Source organism: Dermochelys coriacea, chromosome 4 (genome assembly GCF_009764565.3).
Source record: "Dermochelys coriacea isolate rDerCor1 chromosome 4, rDerCor1.pri.v4, whole genome shotgun sequence".
Taxonomy (NCBI): domain Eukaryota; kingdom Metazoa; phylum Chordata; order Testudines; family Dermochelyidae; genus Dermochelys; species Dermochelys coriacea.
Window position 1 is genome coordinate 22684092 of NC_050071.1, and position 27293 is coordinate 22711384.

Consider the following 27293-nt stretch of genomic DNA (forward strand, 5'->3'; position numbering starts at 1 on the left):
AATCTGCCTTTTCATTTAAAGCAAATTAACCTTTCAAAGATTCTATCCCAAATATAAATTAGTAAATGGCATTTGACTTAAACTATATTTCTTTGTCATGGCAGTGACTCGCCATTCATTTGCAAATGGATTTTGCTCTTTGCAAAGAAGGTGTTGAAGTGCTGATCTCACCAATTACAATAGATTTAAATTTTTCAAATTTTCTGCTGTTTCTTTTTGTCTTCAACAATTGAATAGTTGTCTGAAAAGCATCAAGACTTTGACAATATAAAATGTTCTTAATTTTATTTGAATGTCAGTTAACTACTGTTGATACAAACCTTTGAAAATGTAAAGAATATATAAATGAAAAGGATTTTTATTTATATATATATATATATATATATATATATATATATATATATATAAATAATACAGGGTAACAACAAAGACAGAGATTATCAGAACAATCTAAGGGATTTAGATATAATCTTCCATTAATTTTATTGTAGGGGGGTCTAAATCTCTTAAGCTGTTTTTGAAGTTATAACCTAAAAGAACTATGAAGTTGTAAATTCATTTATAGAATTCAATAATAAACAATACATAGTTAAGTGTGATTCAAAATCCTCAAGTGGTGTCAAACTGTTCTGAAATCTGTATTATGAGTTTGCTCATGAACTCCTGGTCATCTGTGTGCAATGATTCCTGAAAGTAAACAAACTACAGATAAGTAGCAAATCTCATAGCAAATGTTGTAAAATATATACAAATGGCCTTAAAATGACTGCATTTGTGGCCTGATCCAAATCCCAGTGAATGTAATGGAAAGACTCTCAATGATTTTAGTGGGGTTTGGATCAGGCACATCCTGGAAATGACAGGTTTCAGAATAGCAGCCGTGTTAGTCTGTATTCGCAAAAAGAAAAGGAGTACTTGTGGCACCTTAGAGACTAACAAATTTATTAGAGCATAAGCTTTCGTGAACTACAGCTCACTTCATCGGATGCATTTGGTGGAAAATACAGAGGGGAGATTGATATACACACACAGAGAACATGAAACAATGGGTTTATCATACACACTGTAAGGAGAGTGATCACTTAAGATAAGCCATCACCAGCAGCGGGGGAAAGGAGGAAAACCTTTCATGGTGACAAGCAAGGTAGGCTAATTCCAGCAGTTAACAAGAATATCTGAGTGGAGGGTGGGGTTGGGGGGAGAAATAACATGGGGAAATAGTTTTACTTTGTGTAATGACTCATCCATTCCAAGAACTGTTCCATTTGCATTAGGAAGGGCAAATCTGCTGGAGATTTAACACTTGCTCCTGATAGCCAGGCATCCCAATGTTTCACAATGTGGTAGGCATGTCTGGTAAATGACACATCTGGTTTCCACCTTAGGGCTCTGAACTGCTGACGGGAATGCTCCTGGGTTAGCCCCATTCTGACTCTCGCCTTGGTTTTAAACAGTTCATACTGGTTCATGCGTTCCGTAGGCATTTCAGCCGCCACCTCAGCTAAGGATCCACTGAGCTGCAGCCTCAGCTCTACGATGTATTGGTCTGTAGAGATGCTGTACCCAAGGCAGGCCCTTTCAAAGTTTTCTAAGAAGGCCTCGGTATCATCGCCTGTCTTGTAGGTGGGGAACTCTCTGGGATGGGAAGTGGTACCTGGAGAAGGATTGCTACAATTTGTTGGTATATTCTGCTGAGCCTTTGCCTTCTCCATCTCCAGTGCATGCTTCCTCTCTTTGTCCTTTCCCTCCATTTCTTTGTCCCTTGCCTCCATTTCCCTCCTGTGGGCAGCCTCCATTTCTTTTTCCCTGGCCGCATGTGCATCCGTTTCCATCCGCATGAGTTCTATCCGTCTTTCATGTTCCTTTTTGTTTTTCCTCAGCCTCAAATCTGGCTAATTCCAGCTTTTGTTGAATCGTGGAGTCTGTCATCCTAACTTCTCTGTTTTTAACTAACTTTACACCCGAGAGTTAGAAAGAAAATAAAAAACAAAAAACAAAAAAAAAACCTTGTAAAATTTTGCTGTGCTGTCTGGATACCTATGTTCCCTGATAGTGATTGTCAGCCTACAGGCAAATAGGCAGAAAACCCCTCTAGTTGCTCTTAGGAAGGGGGGGGGGGAAGCAAAAAACTTCAGGTCTGTGAAGACTTGTGACAGGTTTCAGAGTAGCAGCCGTGTTAGTCTGTATTCGCAAAAAGAAAAGGAGTACTTGTGGCACCTTAGAGACTAACAAATTTATTAGAGCATAAGCTTTCGTGAGCTCAGTGAGCTGTAGCTCACGAAAGCTTATGCTCTAATAAATTTGTTAGTCTCTAAGGTGCCACAAGTACTCCTTTTCTTTTTGCGAATACAGACTAACAAATTTATTAGAGCATAAGCTTTCGTGAGCTCAGTGAGCTGTAGCTCACGAAAGCTTATGCTCTAATAAATTTGTTAGTCTCTAAGGTGCCACAAGTACTCCTTTTCTTTTTGTGAAGACTTGTGAATTTCCCTGCAGGAGGCTAACTATCCTGCTTTTAGGTAGAGAAAACTCCAGCTCACCAAAGACAATTCCCTTTTGTCTCTGCTCTGGCCCCAAAGCAGAGGGGAAAAAAAACCCTCTTAACTGCTTTCAGTTGGAAACCTGCTTTGCAGCAGTCCAAAGGAAAAAAAAATCCTTTTTAAAATCTGTTTCTGGTTCAAATCTCAAATTGATCTCAAAATGATTTCAAGTTAATCCCATCACTCTGCCAGCATGTCAAGGTTCCTTCCCCACTCTAAACTCTAGGGCACAGATGTGGGGACCTGCATGAAAACCTGCTAAGCATACTTTTACCAGCTTAGGTTAAAATTAACCCAAAGTACAAACTATTTTACCTTTTGCCCTTGGACTTTCACTTCCACCACAAACGTCTTTATTATTGGGAAAGAGTTGTTTGGAAACGTCTTTCCTTCCAAAATCCTCACCAAAACCTTGCACCCCTGTTCCTGGGGAAGATTTGATAAAAATCCTCACCAATTTTCATAGGTGACCACAGACCCAAAACCTTGGATCTTAAGAACAATGAAAAAAGCATTCAGTTTCTTACAAGAAGAATTTTAATAGAAGAAATAGTAAAAAGAATCACCTCTGTAAAATCAGGATGGTAGATACCTTACAGGGTAGTTAGATTCAAAACATAGAGAATACTCTAGGCAAAACCTTAAGTTACAAAAAGACACAGACAGGAATATCCATTCCATTCAGCACAGCTTATTTTCTCAACCATTTAAAGAAATCATAATCTAACGCATATCTAGCTAGATTACTTACTAAATTCTAAGACTCCATTCCTGTTCTGTCCCCGGTAAAAGCATCACACACACCTCTCCAGACCCTTTGTTTCTCCCCCCCTCCAGCTTTGAAAGTATCTTGTCTCCTCTTTGGTCATTTTGGTCAGGTGCCAGCAAGGTTATTCTAGCTTCTTAACCCTTTACAGGTGAAAGAGTTTTTCCTCTGGTCAGGAGGGATTTTAAAGGTGTTTACCCTTCCTTTATATTTATGCCAAATGATGTGGGGGGGGGGTATGTCAAAACATTATTGATGGGTCACTATGCAGTTTCCCTCCAAGATGTAGTGTACACAATTGCCAACCCCAAGTTTTCAAAAATAATGAGTCGGGCCCAAAAATATCATGAGAACTATGTATTTTTAAAGTTTCTCTATTCTTTTGTTTTCTCTTCTGTTTTTTGAGCACTTGCAGCTCACTTTTTCAAGATTTGTCTCTGCAAACAGCAGGGTTAAAGACTTACTTTTATTAAAATGAAAGCTGAGGTTCTGACAATTTCCCAACTCCAGGAACTGGGTCTTTAAGAGAACCACTAAATATTTCATTAAGAGTTTGCAACACTTTATGTTGTGGATTGGGTGTATCCCGAAATATCTTGATTATCCAAATCAGAGTAGTCAGCAGGTACTTCAGGTATCACATTTGTTTTGGCCTACCTGTGTTGTTAACTGCACTTTAACATATATACATAGCATTGATTAAAAATGGTGCACCTTTAATGTTGATCAAATGTGTGTCCGATGCATAGGCATTTGTATTTGCCATAGACCACAGAATGGATCCCAGTTATCTCTTAGATGCAAATGCAACTTTAGAGTAAAGGTCATTCATAAATGTGATCAATTATTCTTTGTATTTAGGAGAGCAAAGACCAAGTGCCAAATTCTGTCATTGGATATGCATGCAAGGTTCCTGTTTGTATGAAAGAATCAAGTAACTGTAATAATTATAGGATTAATATGGAAAAAATCTGGCAAGACCATTTAATGCTCCTTAATACTGTAGTTTGATTTTTATATCATATTCAGCTGCTTCATGGACTTCGGAACTATAAAATGCTAACTCTTTCTATCATAAGGATTTTCCATAGCAATACTTTCAGTGCTTCAAAAGTGTTATGTAAATGCCATAATTGATTATTCAAATGCCATAATTTGGGACGAAAAATATGTGTGTGCATCACAAGGCAATAAATGACATTCCTGATACCTTTTAACAAAAACTATTGATCATTATTGGCTTTTAAGCATAACAGTTATTACTGTAATCCTATAGTGGCTTGGAATAATTAATTATACTTATTAAAACACATCAGTTACTTTTCCCAAATGATAAATCTGATATTGAACTATCAATTATAATTTATAGGCAATGTAAATTATTCTGATTTGCTTCCTGCTGAATTTTTTTTTCCCATTCAATTTATTTGAAAGCAAAGTGCATCACCAGACAGGGTGAATAATACATACAGTTGTGTGCATTTGTGTTTTATGGTTAATCTCAGATGCACTCACATTAGTGGATTAGATCACATCAAAAAATTCTAAGTTTAACTATTGTAAGAAGACTGATTCATTGAAGTCACCATATTTACATCAATTAGGATTCTGGGATGGATCTTGTAGCTTATTCTTTTTAGTCCAGTTTGCTTCTGTTCGGTGCTAACTGATAGTCACATTTTGTGCAAGAGAGAGAGGGGTGGAGGGAGGTAAGGCAGCACTAAAAATGTATTAAATTGCTTTGCATTTTCTTTTGTAAGACTTCCTAGGGAAAGCTCTACCCTATATGTATGAAAGAGACAGTAAATGTGAGGAAGTTTATAAACTTGATTCTCTCCTGTGTCTGACCTCCGATTCCCAGGGCCAGCTCTGGCCACAGAAAGAGTTAAAGTTGATTCTAGATGGCTTTAATCTCTGTTACTAACACAGGTTCTTTAATGGACTCTTCCGCTCATCTTTACCTGTCCTCCACTGGTGTACTCTGCCATGCCTCTCCCTGCTCTCTACCCACTTCAAGGTTCCCCTTATACCAAAGACCAGGTTAGTGGAGCCAGCTTACTTCGGCTGATAGGGTGTTCACTTCTGTCGGGGAATTATCCGCTGGCTGTCTGTGGCCAGTTTGCAGCCCCTTTCCCAAATCCTGTGTGATGAAAAGACATTGGATCTGATTACAGAAACCAGTCCTATAACTTTGGGGAGATGACTCCAGAAGGGCACAAGTAAAAACCTGTACTATCTATATAATCTTTATAGTGACATTTTTTGGAATTTTTAAATCCCCCAGTGCAACACAACCACACATACAACACCCCAACTAGTGCACAACCACAGACACGCACAACCTCTCCCAGCACACAGCCCTCATTTGCCACTTACATAATCCACACACAGCTTGCAGTAGAACCCAATCCAGACCCAGCAACGCAATCTGTATACACAATAAACCCAAACATCCCTCTTAGGTTTTTTTTGTATGTTTTTGACTTGACACCTTTGCGACAGAATGAGCACGTACTATAATATTTGAGAGATGGTGTTACATTTTCTGAAAAATCAGGTGATGGGCATCAAAGATCGGGCACTTAAAATTAATGTTCACTTTTGACGTTAGTGTGTCTCTGCCTCAGTTACCTATCATTAAAATGGGAACATTAATACCACCTTACCTCACAGTGCTATTGAGGAAATAAATTCACTGATATTTTTGTGACGCGTTCAAATACAGTCATGAGTGCCAAAGAAAAGCCTATGAGGAAATTAATGCGTCTTCAGAGCAAGATTTGAGTAGTGTACAGTTAAAAACGGATGGTGCCACACACTGAACAGTGAGGACAAATAAAATATTAAATAACTGCTTATTCAGTGAGCACTGTCCATTCTTTGCACTGAATTAAGTATAATTGTGGGGAAAATAGGAAGTGCTCATGTAATTAAAGATTGTGTATTAATGCATACACTCAAGGGAGCCTAATAAAGGTTGCCTAGGCAACCTCAATTCTGGTATTTCCTAATTTTTGAATGCCTGACTTTGAAACATTTAATAGTCTTTTAATGTTGTTGTTTGTATGCAAATAGATACAAAATTTCATATATATGTTTTTTGGTCTGGTCTCTTAATTGACTTTCTGTATTATAATATGTTGTTTGCCTTACCGTGACAGGTGCTGCTACTATCCTGGCAACATCCTTTCAAAGAGAGTTCTTTGCATATGGTACCTGACTGTCTTGTAAAGGTAGAAGAGAAAAGTGTTGTAATTTTATTTCCTTAGACATTTAATTCAAGAAGTATGAGAAATTGTTTTAATTAAATATGTCTATGAAGTTAGTACTCATGAAAGTAAAGGAGAAATAGCATGACGAGAGCCAGGAGTCGCATGGGCTAGGCTTCTGGACACAGCTCTACTACTGAACATTAGTTGTACACCACACAACTCTCTATGGACAGTGTGGATCCAAAAGCAGACTATTTTGCAGGCCATCTTGTGCATTCGGGGTGGTGATCATTTGGCTAAATGTTCCTAGAGGACTAGGGTGAAGCTGCGAAACGAGCTTTCACTTGTGACTCAAATGCAGAGTCAGATTTAGGAGCCTATTTGATGTATGGTTATTTGTTCTGTCTTTGTCTCTCTGCCTCTGAAAGCCATTGCTAGAGTGGTACCTATAATTAATGCCTCCACTAAGCAGTCAGGTGGCAGTGACAGCAGGATCTTCCTCCTTCCATTTTATCTGTTGGGCAGAGGAGTGGAAGGGATTTCCTTTTCAGTTGCATTCAGAGGCTTCTGTTTTTGCTGTGCTAGTCAGATGGGGGAAATATTTTGGGTCTGCATGAATGATTGTAGGCATAGGTGATGGAACTGGGGGTGCAGCAGCACCCCTACCTTGGAGTGGTTTCCATCACATACAGGGTTTACTGTTCTGTTCATTGGCTTTCAGCACTCCATACTATACAGATTGTTTCAGCACCACTGATTGTAGGGAATGGAGGCTGCAATGATCCAAAAATGTGGGTAGGTGTTGGAGAACTGGAACATGGGAGTGGATGCAATGGGAAAGGAAATCTGAAAAAGGGATCTGGAGCAGCGTGGGGGGTGAGGGGATACTGAGTGAGGGTTGTTGTATTTGAAGTTGAAGGACATCACATGAGTGAGAGGAACTGTGGAGCCCTTTGCGCAGCCTTTTAAAACTTGCAAGATTAACTGTGCCTTAATAGGAAAATGATTTCATGGATGACAACTGTGAGATGGCACTTGAGGTGCCACTGTGAGTTTGATGCCTTGTATTCTAATCAGTTTTTGCTTTGAGTTTTGGTGGTTGATTTTTCTAATAGTTCTATCTAACCCATCTCAAATAAAACTTAATTATCACTATTTTGAGTGACAGAATGAGCAAACTATCCTTTGATAGTTATCATCTACAAAACAAGTTAATTGAAAATGGTGCTCTAAGACAGAGGAGAGAAACAGGACAACTGCTCTTAAGGAGGTGGGAGGTGAGTTGAGTTAGGTATTTTTTTTTTTTAATTGGACCAACTTCTGTTGGAAAGAGACACAAGCTTTTGAGCTACACCAGGGGTTCTCAAACTGGTGGTTGGGACCCCTCATGGGGTCATAAGGCTATTACATGGGGGGTCGCGAACTGTCAGCCTCCACCCCAAACACCGCTTTGCTTCCAGCATTTATAATGGTGTTATAAATTAAAAACACTTTTTTATATATTTAAGGGGGGCTCACTCTCAGAGGCTTGCTATGTGAAAGGGGTCACCAGTACAAAAGTTTGAGAACCACTGAGCTACACAGAGCTCTTCTGATCTGGGAAAGTTAGCACATGTTGCAAGGGATCATTCAAGGTGGAGTGGCCCATTAACAACTCTGCAGTCCTAGGACAAAAATAGTTGGGGGTGGGGGATAGGGTTAATTGGTTACAGATTGTTGTAATAAGCCATAAATCCGGTGGGACACTGAGTATTTATTCAAAGGAAACATTTTTTTCCCCTTTCAAAAAGCGCTCCTATGCTAATTTATTTTAGTAAATTTTAAAGTTGTTCGGTTTTTCTCCCCAGTGCCCCTATTAATGTTAACTATAAGGAGGTTGTATTCACTTATATTCCTGGACACAACATAAAAGAAAAATGGACATTTTATGGGTAAAGGTTTTATGAGGAAATGTTATTCACAACTCTCAGCAAGTTTAATATACAACTGCATGAAAAAAACGCTCACAAAAATGTTCAGTTTGAACTTGTAAGAACATGAACGAACACACATGGAAATGCCCTAAGTGAAGATTGCATGAATCACATTTAACTATGCCCCTTGTTTATATACATGCTTATCCCACAGTTCAGTTACATCAACACATTCTATTTCTCAAACACCATGTAAGCTCTTGGACTGTCAGGGAAAGCTGAAGGCTGCCACCCTGTGTTCTGAGAAGCCCCATTGAAACCTCTGACACAGGGCTCCACTATAGCAGAACACTTTGCAGGATTGGGATCTAATATAATAACCTTACACGTGTAGTATCTTGTAATACTTCTACTACTTTCATAGGTATAATTAGAGCTGGTGGAAAACACAAAACAAGTTCCATGACTACTTTCAGTTTTTGCCCTAATCACTTTTTGCTTAAATGTCAATATTTAGGGTTTGTTTGTTTTTTTTCCAATCAGTGGTCCAGTATATTTTTCTTTACTTTCTATATCACTTGCCTCACAGATGACAGACTATATCTTCATGACTTAGCCAACTGTTCCACATTGACTTTTCAACCAGCAACAAAACCTTTCAGAAATACCAATCATAGAATAAGGCCATTAAATATGTGGATTATTTGATTGTGAATTTAGGTGGTTTATCTAGTATTTTTGGTATGTACATTTACTGTGTTCTTGTCATATAAATGACTTCCATGAAGTCTGTCTGAGACAGACAGAATTGCAAGATGCAGTGTACATGTATCGAAGGTTGCAGAACATTGTTATGATACTGCATTGAATTTGAGAGTTAGTATGTGATCATGTAATTAAAGACTGCACAGTGAGGCAAATACACAAGTGTCAGAATTAAGGTTATGTACTGGGTTTCTTCAGTTTTTCCCTACCATCCTGCCATTCAAAAATGGTTTAATCTTTCCGTAAACTTGACAACAGCAATCATCTTAAAGTGGAAGCTAAGCCTAGAAAACTTCAAAAATTACTAGAAACAGCCCATGCGTTCTTAACTACAGCAACCCCTGCTGTACCCATTATGGTACTTCAATGTGTGGAACCTTCTAGTTTCAACTTTTGTAAGAAGACTCTAAAGGCAGGAGCTGAAACATAGTCTGATTAAGGAATGGGTTGAATTTGTGGAAAGACTTAAAATACTTTTCTGCTAAAGAATAGTGTGTAGTAAATAAGGAATTATTAGTTAAATCTTTAGCTTGCATTTATGCAATATGTTGTAGGAGAATGTGGTATTACCATGGAAAAAATACATAATATGATAGGATGCCATTTAGTTACCAACTTTGAAATGCCAGCACCCGCTCCCCCCACAAGGCAAGCACCCAATCCCCACCACAGGGCAACTCCGCAAAACCTGCCCCTTCAACAACCACTTAGTGTCTAGAGAGAACACACACAAATAAGATCAATAATATTGCATGTTTCTTCACTCTCTTGCAAGACTCAAACCCTTTCTCACACATGCATGGTGCATTTGTGGGTTGGTGGGCAGACAACTACGGCATTTTCAGCAGTTTTGATCTCTTATCACTTAAACGGCAGAAGTACAAACTCTGCAGCATTTTTAGCTGGACACAAACTTTTCACATTAGATAGCACAATGTATTTTGACAATTCAAAACTTTAGACGTGTACAAAAAACCCCAGCAGATTAAATTATTTTTCTAGCAAATACATTAAAAAAAGCATAAGCCAGTCAAATACTGGCCAGGTGATAACCCTAATTTCCACTGAGTTTTTCTTACATTAAGGGATGGTTTTGTTTCTTGTGCTTGGTAGTTAGAGATACAGATGTCAACATTCTTTCTTTCAATGAAATCTTATTAGGGAATACAAGGAAGTCTTGAGAATGGATTCTCTGCATCTAAAGAAGTTAAAATGACCTGTCAGAAGTGGTTCCATATTGAAATTGTAAAAGCCCTTTTGAGAGCTGATGAAGTAGTGAGATAATTGCAGTCGCAACATTTAAGAAAGTGTAAAATGGCTTCTTAAAGCCTTAGTGGAATACATTGCAATCCAAGGAAATGAAATCTTTTCTGAGAGCTGTTGAAATATAAACATAACCTCAAATCAAAACCTCTTTCTGGTGTTAAAATCTAGCAATATTGCTCTTGATATCTACAGAGGAACGAAAAGACAAAAAACATCCGGACAATTTAAAGAGCAATGTTACTAATGAAGTTTCTGTGTCCAGCTAAAAATGCTGCAGCATTCCTACTTCCACAGTTTGAGAGAAGAGATCAAAACTGTTGAAAGTACTGTAGTTGTCTGCCCACCAACACACAAATTGAATGTGTTGTGATTTTTAAATTAAGACTAAAAAATATTTATATCTGGATAGAACTGGTGAGCTACACACACTGCAAGGGGTATAGAAGGCAAAATACATCCAGCCCACAATCTTAGCCCTTGGCATGTATGCAAAGCTGTGCATTAAGAGCAGTGGGATGTGGGCTTTTTTGGTGGTATATCTTGGAAAGTTAGCAAATGCATGAATTAAAGAAAATGAAATATATGAGAACAGACAGTGTGAATTAATTTTTGTTCTAAATATAATATGAGGCCCTTTCAAAGAATGCTGTCTGTTCTTACAAAAGTTAAGTGAAAGACATTAAATAGACACTGAAACACTATTGGGTATTGTGACAAAGTGGGATTTTTTTTTTTAATGTATGTCCCAGTTTGCCCTGTGCTTCACATGATTAAGCAGTAGGAGAAAGATAGACCTGAGAGCAAATTTAATCTTAAGAGACATAGGTGTGTATGTTGCCTAGCTGTCTGAGCTGACCGAATGGGCCATTAAAAAGGACTGGCCATGGCCAATCCATATGGATGGAAAATCCAAGAAGACAATGGAAAGCCCAGTCATCAGGACACTGACACCAAGCAACCAACAGCCTGGAGCAGGGGAAGGATTTCTCACCTCTCATCAGGGAAGCTAAGCAGAGAGCCCAGGTTGAGAACAAAAGACTAGGAAGTATGTGGCTCTGGAAGAAGCTTGAGCTCTCTCACATCATGGGAACTGACTAAGGAAGCACGTCAGAGCGGGAGACGGCCTAAAAATGGAGTTCACTTCAGCTTGGCTGGTGAATTGCTCTGGGTTGATGAGAATGGACGGTGCTTTAATCTTTCATGTCTCTATGCTAACCTAAGGACTTAGAATGCTATGTTCCAGTTGACTAATAAACCCTACTGTTCTAAAATGGCTGCCTGACTGTCGCTGCAAGTGTACTGGGTGATGTGCATTAGTTCCCGAAGAGTATACAAGTCTCTTCCAGGAGAGTCTCTCTCATATGGACTTGCAGAGCAGAGCTAATTGTGTGAAGCAGGAGTGCTGAAACCCTAGAGGTTTAGTATCAAGGAGGGAGTAAGGCTGTATGGCCTACCCTGATGAAACAGAGAGACCTGTGGAAGGTCTGGCATGTCAAAGGGGTCTCCAAGAGACTTTTCTAAAGCGGGAGGTACAGCACCAAGCCTGTGGATCCATGACCGGTAGTCCATATTTTTTTCTCAAAGTGTCAGTGAAATTCTTGAAGCCTGCTGTTTCTTCCTTAATGTGGTTAGAATAGGAATATACTGATCAGCTTCCTAGATCAAGCCCTAATATCCTGTCTCCCAACAGCAGCCAACAACCGATGCTTCAAAGACAGATGCATAAAGAACAATCTGCCTGACGGAGAAGTTACTTCCTAATGCCAGCAAGTTAGGTATTGCCTTATACCCAGAAGAATAAGGGTTTACATCCTTTGTGTATTTTTATTATATCCACTCAATATTATTGGATATATTTATTATTCAGATAAATGTCTAATCCTTTTTGGTTCCAGCTGAGGTCGTATTGTGACCATGATTTCCACAGGTTATTGATGCTGTCTGTGCTGGGCTGTCTTTCATCAGTTTTTAAAATCTGTTGTCTTTCAGGTCTGTTACTTGACCACCCTCTCCTCCCCTTCCCCCTCCTTTATCCTCAGGACTTTTTATGGAGTGGCAGGACATTGAATGGGTGCTCATGCAAGATTTGGAGCTCTGAAAGCTGCTTGTTGACGGATACAATGCTGCTCTTTGAGTATGTTTAGACACTCTGTGTCAGTGACAGGCAGTGCTTGTAGCATAGGGCATCAATGAATATGGTTGCTTTCAATGTTTAATTGTATGTTGTCTTGAGAAGGTGTTTGCTAATGCACGCTTTGGACAGCTAAGATGTCCCCAAACATGAGAGTCAAAAAACATAATTGAATCTTGCATGAAAACAGCCCTCAAATTTGTAACAAAACAGAAAACAGTTCAAACAAAATAGTTGTATAGAAACATAAAATGAAGAAGAGATCCTTTGTGAGGAAAGCAAAAACGGAAATGCAATCAATTGAGCCTACTAGTAAAATCCCAAGAGTACCTGGTTCTTACAATAGGCTACTGGAAGAAAAGACGAAGCTGATTCTATATGGAATCATTAGGGAGAGTATACAATCAAAGTCAGGGCAGGATATTATGGTCAAGGAAGGATCAAAGCAGCCATAAGATTATCGTGAAATAGCGCACCACTTAGAGGAATCAGTATGGCCTATTGGCTGGAGCATTGGCCTGGGACTCGGGAGCTAAGGTTCTATTGCTGGCTTTGCCACTGACACATAGCAATTTCCTGCGTATCCTTGGGAAACTTTTTGTATTAAGTTGAAGTACTTTAGGGTCCATTGTTTGAAACAAATGGTTTCCGTATGGTCATGTTCTGCTGCATAGAGGAGAGTTACCACATCTCCTCCAGGAACTAGAAGCAGTGGGTGGTGATCAAGGCAAATCAGCCATGTAGTAATGACCACAGAAAGGTACCTTCTCCTGGGCAGGCTGACGTATACTAGTGCAGTCTAGATTTTCCAAATACCAACAGACAAAGAAAAGACTTTTGGATAAATAGCCTGAGTTTAAACTGACTTAGGACATTTTCTGATCCAGCAAACTTACAGGATCTATTGTCCGGGGAGAGGGAGCAATCCTTCCTGGGGAAGGATTGGAAGGACTTGTCCTATTAAGGCCCCAGAAGAGTGATAGCTGACCTCTATAGTAGCCATGTACATTTTTTTTAAAATGTTTTCTCTGTGATGCTTTCACCTTACAAATAATGTGCTTGCTTCTTAAGAGCTGTGTGTTTACTTATAACTGTGGGCCATTATGCTATTTATAGTCTTGGAAGAGAAAGCAAAGCATAGATACTGGCCTGTTGAGGCAGTTTGGCTCACTAGAAATATCCCAATGTAGGCAGGCAACTGTACAGCCAGGAAAAACCCTGGTCAGGAGAGGGAGAGATGTGGGTCTCCGCCCAAGAGTGGCTGATGGGTCAGGAGCCTGATTGGATGTGCTTGAGGGACATGGAGAGGGAATACAGATGTAGTTGCCCAGGGACTGTGACAGTGGTAATAAACAAACATGTACACATTTAAAGGAAAAGGAGTACTTGTGGCACCTTGGAGACTAACAAATTTATTTGAGCATAAGCTTTTGTGAGCTACAGCTCACTTCATGGCATGCATCCAATGAAGTGAGCTGTAGCTCACGAAAGCTTATGCTCAAATAAATTTGTTAGTCTCTAAGGTGCCACAAGTACTCCTGTTCTTTGTGGATACAGACTAACACAGCTGCTACTCTGAAACCTGACATTTAAAGGAGACACTAAAGTCTTTGTCTTTGCCTAGTAAAAGAGGTTTTGGGGAAAATTAATCAGACAGATGGTGGTGAGGGAGAATGAAGCAACTTCTTATTCTTCATTCAAACTTCTCATATTGTCTGTGAGGATTTATTCCCTTTATGCAACACTCATTCTGAGTTTATCTGAAAATAAGAGAATTAAAATGTTGTTCAATCTTTAAGAGGAATTTGAAGTTGACACTATAAAAATAACACTGGAATTCTGGAAATTTTATGTAGTGTTCGAGTATATGTTGACCATAGCAACTTTTTTAAAATATAGGCAATTCGGAATATGACCATGCTCAAATGAGGAAAAAGTGGAATTGTTGTTGTGCTCCTAATCCTCAAATAGCAGAGCCCTGGCTCACTTCTTATCCCTCCTGATCTCTGCGGAATTTCCTACCCTCCATCCAATGCTCCCCTCTTTCACCTGATAAGTTCTGTTTCCTTCTCCCTATCTCTGCACTCCTGATGCCCATTTAAAATTCCAGTCCCTCTTCCCGAGTATCCAACAAAGCCGCAACAACCATCTTTCTCCCTGGCAGCAGCCTGCCTTCTCTGCCCTTTAGATCACCACAAATAGCAAACTGTATACAATTAACTTAGGCTTGAATAGAGACTGGGAGTGGATGGGTCATTACACAAAGTAAAACTATTTCGCCCCTCCCCACCCCCCACTGTTCCTCAGACGTTCTTGTTAACTGCTGGAAATGGCCCACCTTGATTATCACCGTAAAAGGTTTTCCTCCTCTCCTCCCCCCACTGGTAATCTTAAGTGATCCTTACAGTGTGCATGATAAAACCCAATGTTTCATGTTCTGTGTGTGTGTGTGTGTGTGTGTGTGTGTAAATCTCCCTACTGTATTTTCCACCGAATGCATCCGATGGAGTGAGCTGTAGCTCACGAAAGCTTATGCTCAAATAAATTTGTTAGTCTGTAAAGTGCCACAAGTACTCCTTTTCTTTTTACAAATAGGCTGGATGCTTTTCAGGTTTATAAGCATCACTGTGGTGTTTATTAGGTCCCGTCTACCAGTTCATCAGTACAGCTTTGTACAGCTATATACTAGTGGACCTAAACTTTTCCCGAGCCCACTTGAGGAAGAGGGAAAGAAACCCCTGGGCCCTGCCAGCCTCTCCCTGGCACTTCCTTTCTGTCCTTGAACTGTGTTCTCAGCTGATGGGTAGATTGCTCTTATTAGCTTATCAGCTCCTTGCCTAATTAAGCCATTGAACACCCATCTCTCAATATAAGACCATTCCAAGTGTGTAATAGCTAGTACTTTAGTGACCAGGGTGCTGGGTCAGTTCTAGGCTCCTTGCACTTCGTCACATCCCCCAAGACACTTCCCTGTTAAAGCAGACTTTTGAGAGTTCTGTGGAGATTCAGAGCCACTCCTTCCTCAAGTAGGGACTGACTTGGGGTAGGAGGTTTCACTACCTGACCTAGTGAAAGGCTGGAAGAACAGCTAACCTCTCTGGCTTCTTCAAAGTGACATACCAGAGCAGCCATGGGATCTGCTCTCGCTCTAGAACAGAGTTTCAGGGGAACAGGCTGGGATCAGTTCTCTTCCCCACCCCAATCAGGAGGAACCTGTGGAAAAGGCTAGACAGGCTTGTTTGCTGGAGGAACTAAGGTGGTGGGTCAAGTGGACCTGTTGGCTATTGGTAGGTGCGTGGAGAGACCCGTGAAAGCATCGGGGAGATCAATTCCTGACCAGCACCGTAGAGCAGGGTCAGCCTGGGAAAAGTTAGCAAGCGGACTAATACCCTGCTAGAAATGCTAGTATGATGCATAGGCTGCATGACAAACTCTGAGTTTTATGATTGAAAGTGGTACTGATTATTTTTCATCTTATAGAGCAATCATAAGGCTGGGTTAGTGCTAGAAAGATTCTGAACAGCTTGTTCATGTGTTTGTTACAACCAGACTGAAATTATGCAATCTTCTCTTTTGATATTTTTATATTGGCCACGGTTGATTTGAAATACTTCTATGAGAAATTAACCCTCAGATTTTCAAAAGGCTTTTTTGTTCTGCAACTTTTCCCTGTCCGGTGCTGGTTAGATTCAACATCTACACTATAGAATGGTATTGAACAGCGTAACCAATATTAGAATACAGCTAAAACTATCACCCTGAAAATAAGTTCAACACTCCTCCACTCCCCCTTTGTAAAAACTATAAAATACACAGACCTTCTTTGGTTATTATCAAGATTTATTTGTTCTCTGGCTCTAATAACCACTGAAGATTTTCTGTCAGTATTCGCAAAAAGAAAGTACTTGTGGCACCTTAGAGACTTAACAAATTTATTTGAGCATAAGCTTTCATGATGCATCCGATGAAGTGAGCTGTACTTTTCTTTTTGCGAATACAGACTAACACGGCTGCTACTCTGAAATCTGTCAGTATTAACATTTTGCATCAATACATTTTGATACTGATCTCGAGAAGTCAGTGTCTGCCCACTATCATCACACTGCTTACCCTTATGGAGAAACAGTTGTAACAAATTAAAGTGCTTTCTTTCGGTGGATGATACAAAAGACATTACATGTATTTTATAGCACAATTAACCAAGTTTGGTACATTACTCTCTTCCGACAGAAGATCAGATTAAAGGCAGGATTCAGTATCTAACGCAACCCCAGTTTATGAAGTGAGGTAAATCGGTTTTCATTTATAGAACAAGTGTTGACACAGTGTAACCAAGGTTGGAAAATGACTAATGTTTTTAAAGAAATGCAGCATTTACAATGTGCCCCTATATATTGTTGGTCTGGTAAATTATTTTTAAACCATTGAACGTATATTATCAGAATTGAATGAGCCTTTTCAAGACTTTTTTCCCCCCTCTTTTTTTGCCACATAGCAAGGCTCTGGATTACTCCAAGCTGAAATATTTTGACTGTCAGAATGTTGGAGAAAATAGTTTGAACTATTGTAAACAGCAGAATTGTGTAGGAAAAACATGGAGGCCTGGGAGGATGACAACAAACCTAATAGGGGTATCACTTTGATCTGATTAGAGAATAGTTTGAGGCAACATATACATTTGAATTTCAATGCTACATGACACGTACAATCAAATGAGACCTTACTGGAGTTTATACAGGCTTTGGAAACTACTGCATACTAATGCAGCAAATGCACTGTGCTGCCAGGAGTTGTGTATCTTAAGATAAATGCCAATGTGTACAAAAGAAATATATGGCAGATAGCCTTTGTTAAGAGGAAGAGCTCTTGACAAAGTATTTTGGTAGAAGTTTTATTTGTATATAGACCAAACCCCCCCCCCCCCCCATGTTATAGGCACACTATTCAGGTTGCAACATCAAACACAACAATTAGGAAATGCCAAAATTAAGGTTGCCTGTGAACATTTAATTTGACTTTCCTGTTCATATGCATTATGAAACTACATTTAATTACATGATTACATCCTGTCATTTTCCTCTGCCTTCAAATCAGGCAGCTTCCGCTATCCACAATGTGTGGGTGTTGGCAGGAGGATCATGGAGAAATCGGCTCCCTGTTCTATAGTCTGGGGCCCAGGCTCCTGCTAGCACTGAGCACCTAGAAGTAGCCATAAGAGGGAAAGTTTGGCTTCACCTCGTTAGCCCTGTGCTGGAGTGAGAGTGCTCATTTACACAGTGAGATTGTGCATATCCAGTCTGGTCAACACTAGGATATGTGAAAGGCTCGAACATGCTCAGTGAAGATGGAATCTTAGGAGATTTTTAGCTGCTACATTCTAAGAAGTCTCTATTGAGCATATGCAAATATGACTTTTCAAAGACTTATAACTTAGTTAAATTTGGGTGGATTTCCATGGGGATGGCAAAGGCTACATCCCTGAGACATAGGTTATACTTCAAGTCTTTTTAAAACTAACTTTTACAAAAACCCAAATCACAGTGACCCCTACTGTGTCATCACTTCTCCTAACTTCAGTAAATTACTTATCAACAAGCATTCCTAACAACCTTAGTCGTAATACATTTCTGTATCAAAGGTACCCGAATTCAAGGTTTTCATCCATTTCCTTCCTTCCTTCCTTCCTTCCTTCCTTCAGTCTCAATTTGTTGACTCTTTTCTTCCTTCCCGTTCTGATGAGCAAAAACTGCAAGCCTGAAGCTAACATAGGACCTTTATCTCCAGAATTCCAGCTTATTCAAATTAACCCTTAATTATGTGGCGATCTGTTTTATGAATTCGGGATGGCATGTGATGTCTCTACCAGGAGCCAATAGCCCATTGGTCCATCAGTCATTGCAAAATGTATGTACCGTTACTATTTAAAGAATTATGTATCTTCACTGAAAAACTCTTTTCTTAAGGTGTGTGAGTTAAAGTGGGTCACCAGAACCCACTTTATGATAAACATGCTCCTGTCAGGTACAAAGGAAGAAATGCTTGTCTTTCTCTGTGTACTCATGTGTATATTGTGTGTTGTGTGCTTCACAGTGGAGATCTATTTGCGTTACTGAGTTTGGTGCTAATGAAAAGATTGCACAATCACATGAGAGAGAGAGAGAGAGAGAGAGAGAGAGAGAGAGAAACTGCAGGAACAAAACCAAAATAGCAGGGTTGTCTATTTAAGTAAAGACAATGGGGGGGGGTATATCTGGGGTTACTGAGGTACATCCTGAATCTTTCTCCAAGGAGACAAACTGCTAGCGTGTTTTATCTTATGAAAGGAGGGTCACAGCTAGTCAGATTGGAAAATACCACACATACTTTGGTGATCTAAACTTCATTAGGCAGCAAAGTATCTTGTTGATTGAATCTAAGCTCTGGTTTTGGTTTTACATGTAAGGATTTGGTTTTACATGTAACCATTTCTTTTCCATAATTCAACTTGCTACCTTTCAAATCTTTATAGTTGGCTAAATAAACTTTAACTTGCTTTCATTATAAACATATTCAAGTTCTGTGGGTTAAACAGAGAGATGGTCTAAGATGGAACTGGTAAGCGGGGTACTGTTCCTTAGGGGGAAATGGATCTATGAATTCTGAGTGTCCAGCAGATCAGGGACTGAACACTCCATGGGGATGCTCAAAGGGCTTCGGGGGTTGGAGTGTGCCTTTAGTAACCTGCAGACAGATAACAGAGCCTGCATATGCTAAGAAGCTTGTGTTGCCCGGGATTTGTGTTACCTGGAGCTGGAGAAGTCAGGGAGCTGACACCTAGCGGACACAGGCAAGACTTACTTATACTTAAGCTGGAGGGTGGTCAGGTGCCTCACAACCCTGGGTACCCACAGGAAGTGACCAAATGAGTCCCTACTCAGTTTTCTTTTACTGTAGTAATAATTAATAACTTAGAAGATGTAGTAAAACTGAAGTTGCATTTAAAGCTTTGTGTGAATACGGTTTAATTACTTGACACTGCGATGAAATCATGAGATCACGATAATACAAAATACATTGAAGATGAACAAATGTGTAAGTGCTTTATTATTAAAATAGCACACGTGAACATTTTTCTTTGTATTAAAATCAAGGAATTCACAAACAAAACTTTGTTAAACATTAGTAGAGGTTGCTCTCATCAATCAGTTAAAACATTAAAAAATAGACCTATGAAGATGACTCAAAAGCTGCAAAGTCAAGTACTCTGAAGTTAGGAAATGGCAGAATGAACGTTGCTCACACAGCCTAAATTCAGCTGCTTTACCTGTAAACATTATGATACAGACTTCAGTTATGTGCAGAAGAGACTATCTGTGAAAAGTTTGGTGTAAGTGACTTGCTGTGCATCATGTGGGAAATTGGTGTTAACTCTTCCTGCAATCCCCTCCTTTGTTCATTGCACACTTTCCAGCTTCTTCAACAAATAAGTCAGGGGTCCTACAGACAGACTCCTTCACTGCTCAACCCCAATTCATCTACATAGCACATCTGTCGCATGCACTGAATGAATGAGGGTTCCTGTTTTGGGGGAGCGGGAAGAGAGGGGAAATGAGGTCATGTAACTAATGGCATACAAACAAGGGGGCCAAATTAAGTTTGCATAGGCAACCTTCATTAAGGTATTTCCTAAACTGAGTGCTCAACTTCACTTTTGAGTCCTTAACTTTGTGTTTCCTAATTCTTCATTGGTGAAAGCAATAAAGCAACCTTGACTAACATTAAACAGTGTTTATCATCATTCACAAACAAAACAGTCTTGCTCAAATAACATCAGAAGTTTGTGATAAGAGCTAGGACGGGAACCCAATTGTGTCTAGGTAATTCACAGATAAGTTGATTTAGTTTCAGGCTAGTTGGCTGTTTTTGTGAGAACAGAAGTGGGACAGGAGATGTCCAATATGAAGTCCTCTCTGGAATAATTTCTCACAGAAGTTCTGGATACGCATTGAGAGCGTCACTGTAATAAGTGATTCTGACAAATATACATTTATCAGCCACAAAGAAAGAAACGAGTGTTTGGGCATTTTAGGTTGTAAATGCTTCCCTTCAGGAAGGCAAGCTGATGTTCAAAGCAATGGGGTGGGGTTTTTTGGGGGGTTTTCTTAATTGCTCAAGAAACTACTGTTGGTTACTTACTATTTCACTTGATTCTCTGTGGCTGTGAACTGCTATATCACCACTGAAATTACTTAATTTACACTAGTAGAGATATTGGCCAAAGTTCCTCACAGTGTAAAATGATTGAGATTGTTGGAAAAGTTCATGAGAAGGCAGCTCTAGCATTCTGATATTTTTTGACCCTACATTAGACTACACTTTAAGACTACCCAGAAACTGCAGCTCATGCAGAATGCAGTTATCAGTCTGTGCTTTGTTAAAGTTTCTCCCACAGACCATACTATGCCTGCTCTATAAAGGCTCCATTGGCTTTCAGTTCACTTCCAGCTGCAAGTTAGGATGGTGCGTTTTGAGTTGTTAAGTTCTTTATGGTTTGGGCTTTATTTATATTTAAAGATGTAATGCCTTTAGCAGTTAAGATAATTTTGGAACGCACAGGTTGGCGGTCCTCATCTTTGTATGTTTTTGGGACAGGAAACTCTCATTGGAAGGCCTGCAATTTGAATTTGCCTGGTCTGAAAGAGCTAGTTTCTGCTGACTTTCAGGGTATGTTGCAAAGTCAGTTATATTTATTTACTTAAGCTTCTAGAGGGGGAGTGAGCAGAAAGTTTTTCGGTTTTGCTCAAGGAGTTGTTATTGCTATTAGTGACATTGTGTCAGTTTAGATTGATTATGGTATATGTCTGTATAGTATTGTTCACCTGGAAAGTATAAGCTAGATCAATGGAGCTACAGATTCATACCAGCTACAAAACTGGCCCTATGATGGGCATATTGCATAAGTAAAATAAATACAAATTGTTCTGCAATGCAGTAGAATTGCGCAGAAAGCAAATGCCACTTTGGCTACACATGCAAACATGTCTACTGTGCTGTCTGTTACTTTTGAAAGTTTTATTTGTGACATGAAAGTTTTAAAATATTTCCTCTCCATTGAGTGCTTGTGTGTTTGTTTTCAGGCATTCTTTATATTGTTTGTATTTTTTTGTCCAGGTTAGTTTCCTGTGAGTGTTTTTTTTTTTTTTTTTTTAACCCTTTCCTTGTAGCAGCATGCCCCAAGTTAGTGTCACCGCTAAACTTAATAATTAACAGCTAGTCAATATTTCAATATTATTAGTTACTCCTGTGCTTTATACCAACCTTCTTGACATTCTTCATATACTTTTTCTATAATTGTGATGACTTGGCAATTAAGAAAAAATCAATCACTCCAGATTGTCCACCATGGTTTGTTCTGCATGCCGGCAGGGCATTTGTTCCAAATAGTTCCCTGATATTCTCCTCTAAATGAACATATATCTGTGTGCATATCTTAATAGCTTATTAATTTTATTGGGCTTTAAGTTAAAATGTGTGCATGGGGAAGTGATTTATCCATAAATGAAGTATTTAAATTCTTATCCCATTTCAGAGAATATAGTATAGCTTGCTAGTAATTTAGTTTTAACATATGAGGTGTTGCTTCTTTTATTTGTCTTTATGAAAAATTGAAGCAGCATCAAGTAGCTAAACTGCAAAACCCAATATGTTTGTGTCCCAAACTTAAATGTTACTACTGATGTGTTTTTTCTTACAGAGTGCAGATATGAGTCCTGCCAGTAGTACCACTTCACTTCCTGTTAGCCCACTTACTGAAGAGCCAGTGCCTTTCAAGGTAAAGTGAATTCATTGTAGAATAAATATTGTATGACTGTTGGCTTATTATGTTGTGTTTTCTGTGAGGTGCCCTTAATAGCACTTTCCTTTTATTAAATTGATACCAGCTGATATCTTAGCAGTCTTCTCAGCAAGCTGATAACATCATTGCATGCACTTGAGAAGACATTATGAAAATAAAATGTTTTGATTGTAGGAGGATTATTTTTCTTCTGATGAAGGTTAGAGGTCTAAACCATCTTTGAAAAACAAAAACAAAAAAAAAGATTTTGTTTCAGTCTGCTAAGGTTGTGACATGTTTATATGTGATATCTCTGATATTTTCCTTTGATTTCTGCTAACTTTGTGTTTCAATGTAACTTATGTTTTTGTACATCAATTTACTAATCCATCACCATTAAGTCCTCTGGCCAGAAAACAGTTTTACAGTAGATCCATTGCAAAACACTTAAATCTGATATCAGATCATTCTGATACTAAATATGCTCAGGAACTTTAATTATGAAAGAAAGTAACTTTAAAATATTACTTTGTAAATGTACTATTGGGTCAAAAGTGGTAAAGAAATCAAACCAATAACTCGTTAGAAAGAAGGCTGCTGAAATGGGGCTAGCATGGGTCAACTGCTACAGTTCTCAGAATGGTAGACATGTTAGTCTGTATCAGCAAAAACAACGAGGAGTCCTTGTGGCACCTTAGAGACTAACAAATTTATTTGGGCATAAGCTTTCATGGGCTAATTGCCAATTCATCAGTTGCATGGAGTGGAACATACAGTAGGGAGGTATACCACATCAGTCACACCATCAGGGGCTCGTTGACCTGCACATCTACCAATGTGATGCATGCCATCATGTGCTAGCAATGCCCCTCTGCCATGTACATTGGCCAAACTGCACAGTCTCTATGCAAAAGAATAAATGGACACACATCTGACATCAGGAATCATAACATTCAAAAACTAGTAGGAGAACACTTCAATCTCTCTGGTCACTCAGTAACAGACCTAAAAGTGGCAATTCTTCAACAAAAAAAATCTTCAAAAACAGACTAATGTGAAACTGCAGAACTGGAATTAATTTGCAAACTGGACACCATCGTATTAGGCCTGAATAAAGACTGGGAGTGGTTAGGTCATTACAAAACGTAAACCTAATTTCCCCTATACTAATTTCCCGCTACTGTTACTCACACCTTCTTGTCAACTGTTTGAAATGGACCACTCTCATTTCCACTACAAAAGTGATTTTTTCCCCCTGGTATCCTGCTGTCCATTGAATTAGCTCATTAGCACTGAACCCCCACGTGGTAAGGCAACTCACATCTTTTCATATGTTGTATATTTATACCTCGCTACTGTATGTTCCACTCCAGGCATCTGATGAAGTGGGTTTCAGCTCACGAAAGCTTATGCCCAAATAAATTAGTTAGTCTCTAAGGTACCACAAGGACTCCTTGTTGTTTTTGCTACAGTTCTGTAGCTAAATCCAGCTGATTGTTGCTAAAGGTGCTTTGGAAAGCAGTACTTGGGCAGCCTTTATCATGACACAGAGAGAGTGTATTTATGTAATAAGTGAGAATGGATTTCCATTATGTAATAAGTGAGAATGGGTAGGTGTTTTTGCTTAGTCAAACACATTGACTCCTTGATGCAATTGATTTTGAGTTGCCCCAGCCATGTGAATAGGGTGGTGACTGAATGACAGCCTTAACACAAATGATCTTTACTGTGCTTGGGCATGAAACTCAAGAACATATACTGAGGAGTTACTTGAACAGTGGCTTCAGGGTACCAGGAGAAGAAGGGGCTAGAGAGAGAGCTGATGGTTGACTAAAATGGTTCAAACATGGTTGCTTTTGCTGGAATTCTGAAAGTGGAACTGCTTCTTCTATGTGTTATATGATTTGCTGTGCCTTGACAAGCCAAATACTTCCTTGAGAGTATAAATATGTTTGCATAAAAAGCACTAAAATACTGTACTGTGTTTGCATCCACTCTTTTTTTTTTTTTTTTTTTTTTTGCAAAGGAGTAGGATTTAATGGAAACTGGGACAGTAGCGCGCACACATACAGATCCTAAGCTTGGTGCAGCTGATGGGTCAGTTTTCCATTTAACTTGTCCTGGTGTCCGAGACCCAAAACAGTCCCGGATTATTGCATTGAACAGCTTCTCTAATCTGCACCAATGGGAGTAGCCTGCTGGCATTGTCCCTCTCCTCCCACTAACATCCTCTCTAATCTGAGGGGAATCCACAGCTGCTTGTTTAAGGTGGTGTTAAGTGCCTTTGTGGTGTTGGAGCTGAGGGCACAGCGTCAGGACTAAGAATCGGACCCAGATTGCAGAAACAAAATTCAGTGTATTAAATGTTAAACTCCTCATCAAGGGCCAGATTCTGTTATAGATCCACTGAATTCATCAATCCTTCCCAATACTCTTGAGATCAATGAAACTACTTGCATATCAAGGTACTACTCAGCATGAGTAAGGGTGAGAATCTAGCCCTAAACAGTTAATCTAGTCATTTAGGACTAGATCCTCAGCTGATATCAATCAGCAGAGCTCCACTGACTCCAAAAGATTTAGGCCAATTACACTATAGAGTATTAACTTTTAACAGAAGATGGTGTTTGAATACCTAAGATTGGCATGTAAAAGAGCCAAATAGCCAGTGTTGTTCCAATAAGTAGACTTAAATGTAACTTCATTTTATGCTATATGCTGTGAAAATGGTACAAGGTATTCACAATAAAATCAGCATGTTTTGACTGCAGCTATTTATCACTGGCACCTTTTTTCATTTCCATTCACTTGTGAAAACCGGATAACTACTTTGTTCTGGAATTCATGTACATTTTGAGGTCAGGCACAATAGAAAGTCAAATACATCTCTCAGCCAATGCCATTAAGTAGAAATAAAGTAATATAAAATGCAACAGTTTTTTTTCTGTTATTGCTTCCTGACTGACTCCAAGAGAAAGCAATATTGTTTCAGCAGTAGTGTGAGTGAGTGGCTTTACAAGCTATAGCCCTTTCCAAATACTGTCAGCATGTAATATTGGCTTTTGATGACAGGCAATGTATTACTCTGGCCAGTGGGATCATAATCCCTCCCACCTCTCTGCTCCCCCCGAAGAGAACAGAGGTAGAACTAAACAACAGAGTTAGAAGCACTAAGTCTTTGGGCTAGGTAATGATCTTCTGTATGCTACTGAGCTTTTACATTGGATTGTGAAATTAAACCAAATCACTACTCATGATCTTTCAATACAGAGATTATCCTAGAAATTATATTGTCTTCCTTGTATTTCTCTTCTATGGGAGAAAATCTATAGTGCTCGGTAAAGAAAGCAATTCCATAATCCTAATCCGATTATCCAACTACACTAAAGCAAAATTGATAGTTGTAATGCAGAGCCTTTTGGGTTAAGTGCTATATAAATGCAAGTTGGTGTTAAGACTGTTGTTGCAACATTAAGGTTATGATTTTAATCACCGGAAAATTGGAGGTAACGTTCCCAGAATAATCCCTGCTATGCCATTTCCCCTACCATTCATAACATCCCAGATTAATTTATGGCCCAGCTTCCACCTATAATGGATCCTGTAGCACTTTGCCATTATATTTACCACATATCAGATTGTGTTCATCTGTGAACTCCAAATTATACGAGCGTGGATTTGGAAAGACTCAGAGGCAACTCCCAATTCAGTGAGAGAGGCAGCAGCTGGACCCATTTTTTTTCTTCGATGTAATCGGTTTGAGATATTTCAGTGAATACAGCATCTATTTGTAGTTCTACATGTTGCACAAGAATTAAAATGAAAATCTTGGAATAAAAACAAGAAATAAAATAAACCATCCTCCAAGGCCATTCACAGTTTAAAAAAAAAAAAAAAAAGAAATCCCCTCTTAAAAAAAATGAGTAAATAAAAATTTAATATATTTGAAGACATTCACCTCATTACTGTAATGGAAGAGTCAGCTTTTGCCTGGAAGAAAGAAGAACTTTGCAGAGTAACCAGAAGGCTAACAAATCAGTGCATGTCTTCAGTATACTTTTCCTCACATAGCTAGGTAAGGCTCACACTTACATGCAGAGCAGCATTCTGTAGCTATGTATTTTAGAACTATGCATTTCGCATAAAAATCTTGTTCAGACATGCCTCCAGACAGTGCTGTTTTCAAAAGATCTTATCTCATTCAAATCAAATCCAGTTTTCAGTTAGACACTTTCTATCCTCTGCTATTTCTACAGTTAAAGATTTTTTTAAAAAAAAGTTACTTTCCCTGTCAATGAAAAATAAACCTCTGCATTTTCTCATTTTCAGCTGAAGGTTTTTTGCTTAAGCTTTTTTTGTGTGGTGTGTCTAAGAAAAATCCCCTTTGGATAGAGGCATAGTCCTATCCAAAGCATATGGAGTGTCTTGTAGGATCAGGGCCTAATCCTGGAAAAAATTCTTTCTGAATGTTGAAAGTTGTAGAAAGTTAGGAACAACTTGAACAGAGGAGGTTAGAATGGCAACTGTTATATAACCTCAATGCTAGTGGTCATCCTTCGTTATAATGATTAAATAGCAGCCTATGTGAATGAGATTGTTACATCCATACTAGTTTCAAGCTGTTATTAAAGAATAGTATTATTCGTGTACCGAGTACTCCTTTTTAATAACCAGCTAGCTAATGTTTTCATTTTTGGGGGTACATGCATTTTGAAAACCAATCCAAGGAAGGTAGGGGGGTGTGTGTGTGGAGGGGGAAAGGGAGGATTTTTTAATGAAAAATTAACTCTTAAGATCAACTTCCAAGGCACCATTAGTGGTATTTTCAGGACATGATAGTTTTCCCTCCTTACTCAACCTGCTAAATGGCTGTTGTGGTCCACTGG

The 27293-nt window shown here is 39.0% G+C and overlaps 1 protein-coding gene across 9 annotated transcripts in view; it reads left to right on the plus strand.

The window, feature by feature from the left end:
* Positions 1–27293, plus strand: part of CCSER1 (coiled-coil serine rich protein 1) — a 1112896-nt gene that overhangs the window by 545083 nt on the left and 540520 nt on the right. For all 9 annotated transcript variants that reach the window (XR_005292660.2, XM_043512606.1, XM_038400041.2 and 6 more), the window contains exon 7: positions 22327–22404. Coding sequence is in view for 8 of the 9 variants with exons in the window: in XM_043512606.1 (XP_043368541.1) it covers positions 22327–22404 (78 nt within the window). In the remaining variant the exon portion in view is untranslated. The remainder of the gene's footprint in view (positions 1–22326; positions 22405–27293) is intronic.